The sequence below is a fragment of the Nematolebias whitei genome, chromosome 11 (assembly GCF_014905685.2).
Source record: "Nematolebias whitei isolate Nwh7 chromosome 11, NemWhi1, whole genome shotgun sequence".
In the NCBI taxonomy this organism is placed as follows: domain Eukaryota; kingdom Metazoa; phylum Chordata; class Actinopteri; order Cyprinodontiformes; family Rivulidae; genus Nematolebias; species Nematolebias whitei.
Window position 1 is genome coordinate 45,551,444 of NC_056508.1, and position 7,828 is coordinate 45,559,271.

A 7,828-nucleotide genomic window follows, 5' to 3' on the forward strand; every position below is an offset into this window, starting at 1 on the left:
TGAGGCCCCTGAATGAGGCCCCTGAATGAGGCCCCTGAATGAGGCCCCTGAGTGAGGCCCCTGAGTGAGGCCCTGGACACAACAATGTGTTAAAAGTAAACGACTGTGGAGGAGCTGCTGCTTCAGTTCAGACAAATATGCAAATAGGGAAAGAAAATAAACATTTATTTGATCATCAAAGATTTGATTAGATCAGGATGACATGATGGAAAAGATAAAGAATCATTAAATTGTTTGATTTGATTAATTTAAGTTTGTGTTTGTTTTCACTTCAGTAGTTGTTAATTTAAAAAAATAAATGAATAATTACCCTTTATTTATCCAGGTAGACTCATTGAGCCACGAGAACTCATTTTCAAGAGAGACTTGTTTAGGAGCAGATGGTGGGGGTTAAGTGCCTTGCTCATGGGCCCAGAGTGGGGCGAATGAGGGTGGAGGCAGGTGTGGGTGTTTCACCTTTTCCACACACATTTTGATGTTGACGGTACCGGGAGGTGAACCTGCGACTTTCCGATCACAGGCCCATCTTGTAACCTCTGCACCACCACTCCCCCAAAATGATGCCAAACTAGTTTTATTTATTTTCAGGGATCTACAATGAGAATTCTTTGGGGTTTTTATTTTAGTTCCTAAAGAAAAAAATAAACATCAAGTTAAACTTAAAACTAGATAAATTGCATTTCCTGTAAAAAAAAAATCCATGTGAATGCTCGTTACAGAAGAACTTGCTGAAATGTAGCTGAAATGGAAGAACAAGCCAAAGTTAGTAGATGAAAACAGAAAGAACACATGTTTGCTAAATTGAGATTAAATAAACAAAAATAAGCACACGAATTAGGAAATTAGCTAAAACATACTGAAATGGGGGGGGGGAGTGGGGGGGCTGAAAAGTAGCTGAAAGGCAGAAAGAAGCTTGAAGGAAGAAAAGAGCTGAAATGAGTTTTTAAAAATGTGTCATTGGCTGAAAAAGCTAAAAGTAGCATAAAACAACTAAATAGTTGGTGAAATTGCAGAAAAAGTTGAAAGGAGCATGACAAGCTGAAATTAGCAGAAATAAGTTAATTAGGCTGAAAGTAGCAGAAATTACCATAAAATGTTTGAATTGATCTGAAAACAGCTTAAATTAACTAGAAAATGCTAAAAAAAAAAAAAGTAGAACAAGTAGAAATTAGCATAAGAAAGGAGAAAGAACACTTTTGCCAAAATAAGCTGAAAGAAGCCGAAATGAGCACAAAAAGTGAAAATTATCTGAAAAGGCTGAAATTGGCAACAAAACAAAAAAAACTGTTGAAAAGTGGCTAAAAAGAGAGAGAGAAAGGCTTAAATTATCAGAAGGAAGTGGAGAGAGCACATTTTGATGAATTGGGGTAAAAATGTTTAAACAAGTTAAAAAATGTGAAATTAGTTGAAAAAGCTTAAATTAGCATAAAAACAGCTAAATAGTAGCTGAAATAGCAGAAAAAGCTGAAACTCACAGAAATAAGCTGAAATGATTATAACAAGCCGAATTTAGCAGAAAGAATCTGAAAAACTGTTTAAATTTCCGCAAAGAAGCAGAAAGAAGCTGAAGCAGAACAAAATGTGAAAGAGCAGTAAAAGGTTGTAAACACATCTAAAGATGTGAAATGAGCTCAGTTCATTCTATATGAGAAAAAAGTGGCAGAAAATGCTAAATATTTCAAAAAGCTAAAGTTGCACCAATACCAAAAGTCATCGCAAGATTGTCCTGAAAGAGCCGAACGTTTTGATTTATGATTTGTTGAAATAGCTGAAAACTGCGGGACGAGCAAGATGCTGAAAAAAGTACGTAATAAAAATGGATCCCAACAGAACAAATGCTTCATGAACATTCAGTCAATGATTCATCACATTAGTAAAGAAACTCGTGAAAAGAACGGCCGAATTAAAGAGAATATAAAAAACATTTAAAAACCTGATTCTAAAATAATCTTCACAGTGAGAAACACCGAGGATTAAAACAAACCGATGGGTGTTTTCTTACAGCAGCCAAAGTTTTTCTTTATTTTAACTATGAGACATAAAATGTCTGAGAGTTTACAGAAAAAACATTAAATTGTTCGGCTGTTTTATAATTTTTATTTTAAAGAGCCCGTTAGAGGCACCGTTTACAGATTTAATCAAGAAAAACTATGTTTTCTGTCAGAAGGACATCAGCTGAATGAGTGCTAAAACAACTGTTAAAGCTGAACATTAGCTAAATGCTAGAGTAGCAGAACTGTAGCAAAGTGCTACAAGTGGCAAAAGGAGAGCTAGAAGCTAAAAGTAAAAACATAAACTAAAGTAACAAAAATCTAAGCTTTACATAGCAGATCAGATGCTAAAGACCAACTAAAGGTTTTAAAAAGCTAGAATAAAGGTAAAGCATGTTGATAGCTAAAAGCTAAAAGTAGCAGAATGCCACCTAAGTAACAAAAAGTAGCAGAACCATAGCTGAGTTCTGAAAGTCGAAAAACAGCTAAAGGTGTCAAAAGGCTAATTAGATGCTTAATGTGTCAATGAGCTAAAAGCTACACTGTTAAAGAAGTAGAATAGTAGCTAAAAGCTAAAAGTAACATAAGATAAAAACAGCTGAAGGGCGTGTCAAAGAAAACATTTTATGGAAGTATTGAAGATATTTCATTATATTTGGGTAAAATATCTGTAACTAAAGTTGAAAAGCTCTTAAAAGTATAAAAGTTTATAAAAACAAAAAGCCACAGCGCCTGTCTCCTGAATGAGCCGAATGTTTTGATTTAAAAACAGCTAATGAAAAAGGCGTAGCTGAAAGTAACTTAAACAGAGAAACAGCTGAATCAACGTTCTCACGTACTTTAATAAATCCCCTAGAAAAATCTATAAAATAAATAATAATAATATCATTTTAAAAATATGTGGGCTCAGACGGTGCTTTAGTCCGAACTGCGGCCCGTTGGACCGAGTCTCGTCTGTTTGAGAAGAACTGAATCCACAAGTTCAGAACCAGCGGGTCGGGTCGGGTCGCCCCGGCCCGGCTCTGAGCTCAGGTGTTGGATGAGGAGTTTGGGCAGCAGCAGCGGCCCGTCCAGTGTCAGAGCCCTGATGGATGGATGGGAGGGTGTGTGTGTGTGTGTGGGGGGGGGGGGGTCTTTGGAACTGATAACCTGCCTTCCAGCCCCCCGTCCCCCAGAACAGACTCATTCTTCAGCTTTGGGCTGGTTGGATTTTTCTCCAACCCGGAGAAGTGAGGGGTTTAATTCCTCCGCTGGCTGTTCATCAAACTGTGGTGTTTAACTGGAGATACACACACACACACACACACACCATCCACAATATTGGTTTCAAAACTAAGTGGACGAAAAAACACAAAACCATAAAATAAAAGTTTCTAAATCAGAGGTCAAAGGTCATCCGTTGGGTTGTTTTGAAAAAAAACGTGTAATGTCTCAGAATGAGAAACTGGAAGTTTTTTTTTAATCGTCTCTGGTTTCTCTTTTTTATTTCTGTTCCTCAGAGCTGATGGACGAGATGGCTGCCGAGGGCAGGGAGTGCGTGAACTGCGGCTCGGTGTCCACGCCTCTGTGGCGCAGGGACGGAACCGGACACTACCTGTGCAACGCCTGCGGCCTCTACCACAAGATGAACGGCATCAACAGGCCGCTCATCAAGCCCCAGAAACGCCTGGTGAGACGGGAACTGTCACATGCACGTCCTACAAATACAACAAGGGACAGAAAGTGGCATGCAACACGATTTGACCTTTTTTGTCACATAGCTGGAAACAGGAAGTGACTACAAAAGGAACTCTATTATATTATTATTATTATTTTAAATCTGACTCTTCGTCTCTCTATCATTAAAATAATCTAAAGAAACATCAAATACTTTCTACTGTCTTGGTTGTTAGCAGAGTAGTTGAACTTGTTTCAAGTGGTTGTAGTCATAGTAGTCACCATAATTGTAGAAGTCATAGTTATTGAAGTTGTTCAGAGAAGAAGACCAAATGCTGGAAGCTGAAGAAGAAAGAATGTTGTGAGGAGTTCAGAGAGGAGCTGTTAAAGGCTCTGGGTTGTAAGAAAGAGATTCCAAATGACTGGACTACTAGAGCAACAGTAATTAGAGAGAGACAGGTATGAAGGTACTTGGTGTGTCATCTGGACAGAGAATGGATGATAAGGAAACCTGGTGATGGAATAGTGAAGTGCAGGTCAAAAAAAGAGGTTAGCCAAGAAGAAATACGACAGTGAGAGGACTGAAGAGAGGAGACAGGAACATAAGGAGATGGGACGTAGAACAAAGAGGGAAGTAGCTAAAGGAAAAGCAGATGATGTATGATTAGCTGTATGGGAGGCTGGACACTAAAGAGGGTGAGAAGGACTTGTACCAATTTGGCAAGACAGGGGGATCAGGCTGGAAAGGATGTGCAGCAGGTTAGGCTTATTAAAGATGTGTGACAGAGAGTGTGACGGGAAGATGGAAGGAGTACTTTGAGGAGTTAATGAGTGAAGAGAATGAAAGAGAAAGAAGAGTAGAGATCATAGAAACTGTGGACCAGGAAGTGGTAAAGATTAGTGAGGGTGAATTCCGGAAAGCTCTGAAAAGAATGAAAATGGGGAAGGCAGTAGGACCTGATGACCAGTGGAGGTTTGGAAATGTCTTGGAGAGATGACAGTGAGGTTTTTGACTCAAATATTCAATGGCATATATGAGGGTGAGAAAATACCTCAGGAATGGAGAAGAAGTGTGCTGGTGGCCATTTTTAAGAACAAAGGTGATGTACAGAGTTGTGGCAACTACAGGAGAATTAAGTTGATGAGCCACACGATGAAGATCTGGGAGAGAGTTGTGGAAGCTAGACAGACGAGAGGTGACTGTGAGCATCAGTATGGTTTCATGCCAAGAAGAGCACCACAGACGCCATCTTTGCTTTGAGGATGCTGATGGAGAAGAACAGAGAGGGTCAGAAAGAACTCCATTGTGTCTTTGTGGATTTAGAAAAAGCATCTGACAGGGTGCCGAGGGAGGAGGTGTGGTGTTACATGAGGAAATCTTGAGTGGCAGAAGAGTATGTTAGACTGGTACAGGACATGTATGAGGACAGCAGGACAGTGGTGAGATGTTCTGTAGGAGTGACAGATAGCTTCAAGGTGGAGGTGGGAGTGCATCAAGGATCAGCTCTGAGCCCCTTCTTGTTTCCTCTGGTGATGGACCGACTAACAGATGAGGTCAGGCAAGAATCCCCATGGACGATGGTGTTTGCAGATGACATTGTGATCTATGGTGAGAACAGGGAACAGGTGGAAGAGAACTTGGAGAGGTGGAGGTATGCACTTGAAAGAAGAGGAATGAAAGTCAGCCGTAGTAAGACAGAGTCCATGTGTGTGAATGAGAGGGAGGAGGTGGAACAGTGAGGCTACAAGGAGCAGAGGTCACAAAGGTGCAGGACTTCAAGTACTTGGGGTCCACTGTCCAGGAACATGGGGAGTGTGGTAAAGAAGTGAAGAAGAGAGTCCAGGCACGATGGTGTGGATGGAGAAAAGTTTCAGGAGTGAATTGCAACAAAAGGGTGTCAGCAAAGGTCAAAGGTTAAAGTTTACAAGACAGTAGTGAGACCAGCTATGATGTATGGTCTGGAGACAGAGACATGGACAAAAAGACAGGAGACAGAACTGGAAGTGGCTGAAATGAAGATGTTGAGGTTCTCCTTAATGAGAGACAAGGATGGAGAAGATCAGGAATGAGATCATCAGAGGTACAGCACAGGTTGAACAACTGGGAGATAACGTTAGAGAGGACACACTGAGATGGTTTGGACATGTCCAGAGGAGGGACAGTGGTTTGGACATGTCCAGAGGATGGACAGTGGGTATATTGGTAGAAGGATGTTAGAAATGCAGCTGCCAGGAAAAAGACAAAGAGGAGACATATGGATGCAGTTAGAGAGGACATGGAGGTAGTTGGAGTGAGGACAGAGTGAGGTGGAGGAGGACTCAGTGTGGAGACCCTGAAGATGGAAAAGTTGTAGTTAAAATAATGTTCATCATAGCAGAAGTAGTTGTTGTCTAGACATCGTCATAGTAGTAGTTCTAGTAATAGTCCTTGTACTAGCAGTAGTTGTTGTAGTCATAATCATAGTAATAGCCGCAATCGTAGTAACCATTGTACTAGTATTTGTAGTCGTAGTAGAGTTTCCTGACAGAAATTCTGGCCCATGAGCAACTTTCGTTGTTGATCCTCCTCCGTCCACAGCTGGTTTGTTTTCATAACTAAGTTGTTGAGTTAGTTCGGCCAAATGTTGAGTCAAAACGTTTAATCCAGTGTTTGTTTCAGAGATGAGTCGTGTTTTTACTGTCGGTTACTTTTACCAAAACGCCAGCTAAACGTACGGAAACCATACGTAAAATATTTAAGGAGTAGAAGATTAGCTAAAATATAAATGTAATAAATGATTAACTAAAAGCAGCTGAGGCAAAATTGCAAAAGGCTAGCTAAAAGCTAAAAGTAGCAGAATGCTAGGTGAAGGTACCAAAACTCTACTTGGAAACCTAAAGCTTGTTAGAGATTTGAAAATAGTTTATTTTATTAACTAAAATAAAAAACAAGATCAATTACACAACAATTTCAAGTTCAATCAAACAAACTTTAAAAAATGTCCCTGTGCAGCTCAACGGTGACGATGAACGCTCGGCACAAGTTTTACAGAAACAGATTTAATCTCAGCATTTTGATGAAGAAAGCAGATTTTGGACCGTTTCAGCTCGTACATGAGCCAAATTTAAAATAAAATGAAATAAATGGTGCACCTAAACGGGTTTGAAACAGCAACTGAGCCTTTGAGACGAAACAAAACAGACTTCTTATTTATTCTTCCACTTGAAGGCTTTTGATGAGCATCAGGATGAAAACTGTGAATGATGTTCAGCCTTCTGGAGGGCGAGTGCTGAGGTTTCACAGCCGTATGTTTCCCAGGAGCTCCACAGCAGCTGTGTTGCTTGTCCAGCAGCCTCCTGCTCGGCAGTTTTTCTGGAGTTATTTTTCTTGTCCTGCGCCGACCTTGCCCTTGATAACGAGTCGTTTTTAGACAAGGTTCCTGCAGCCAGCGGGCCTTTTCCGGCTGCGCCAGAGCAGAGACAAGCAGCTGATTTCTACACCAGAAAATAAAGTGTTTCTTTGCATGTCGGACGAGTGGATTAAACATGTAACCGTGTTTGAATGTGTTCTGCAGCAGGCCACGTCCCGCCGAGCCGGCCTGTGCTGCACCAACTGCCACACCAGCACCACCACGCTGTGGAGGCGAAACGCCGAGGGGGAGCCCGTCTGCAACGCCTGCGGCCTCTACATGAAGCTGCACGGGGTGAGTCCCAGCCGGCGCCTCGCTGTTTGGGCGGCTGTTATCAGAGGAGGTGTGGGAGGAGAGCAGCTCCTGGTGCTCAGGGGCGGGGGGTCAACTCAGCTGACGTGTGCTGCTTCACTCCCTGCAGGTGCCCCGACCTCTGGCCATGAAGAAAGAAAGCATTCAGACCCGAAAACGCAAACCCAAGGTCTCCAAGAACAAAACTTCCACAGGTGGGACCGACACACACAAACACATTCACCTGATGAGTCTGCTTTAATCTGTCGTAAATATGTTTTAATCTGTCGTAAATCTGTTTTAATCTGTTGTAAATATATTTGAAATTTAGTTTTAATCTGTTTTAAAATCTACTTTAATCTATCATAAACGTTTTAATATGTCGTAAATATGTTTAATACGTTTTAATCTGTCGTAAATATGTTTGAATCTATTTTAATCAGTCATAAATATGTTTAATACATTTTAATCTGTCGTAAATACGTTTTAATATGTTTTAAT

The 7,828-nt window shown here is 40.8% G+C and overlaps 1 protein-coding gene across 1 annotated transcript in view; it reads left to right on the top strand.

Annotated features, from left to right (window-relative positions):
- Positions 1 to 7,828, top strand: part of gata5 (GATA binding protein 5) — a 103,945-nt gene that overhangs the window by 93,391 nt on the left and 2,726 nt on the right. The window contains exons 2-4 of the mRNA XM_037684548.1: positions 3,491 to 3,660; positions 7,202 to 7,330; positions 7,458 to 7,542. Coding sequence (XP_037540476.1) covers positions 3,491 to 3,660; positions 7,202 to 7,330; positions 7,458 to 7,542 — 384 coding nt within the window. The remainder of the gene's footprint in view (positions 1 to 3,490; positions 3,661 to 7,201; positions 7,331 to 7,457; positions 7,543 to 7,828) is intronic.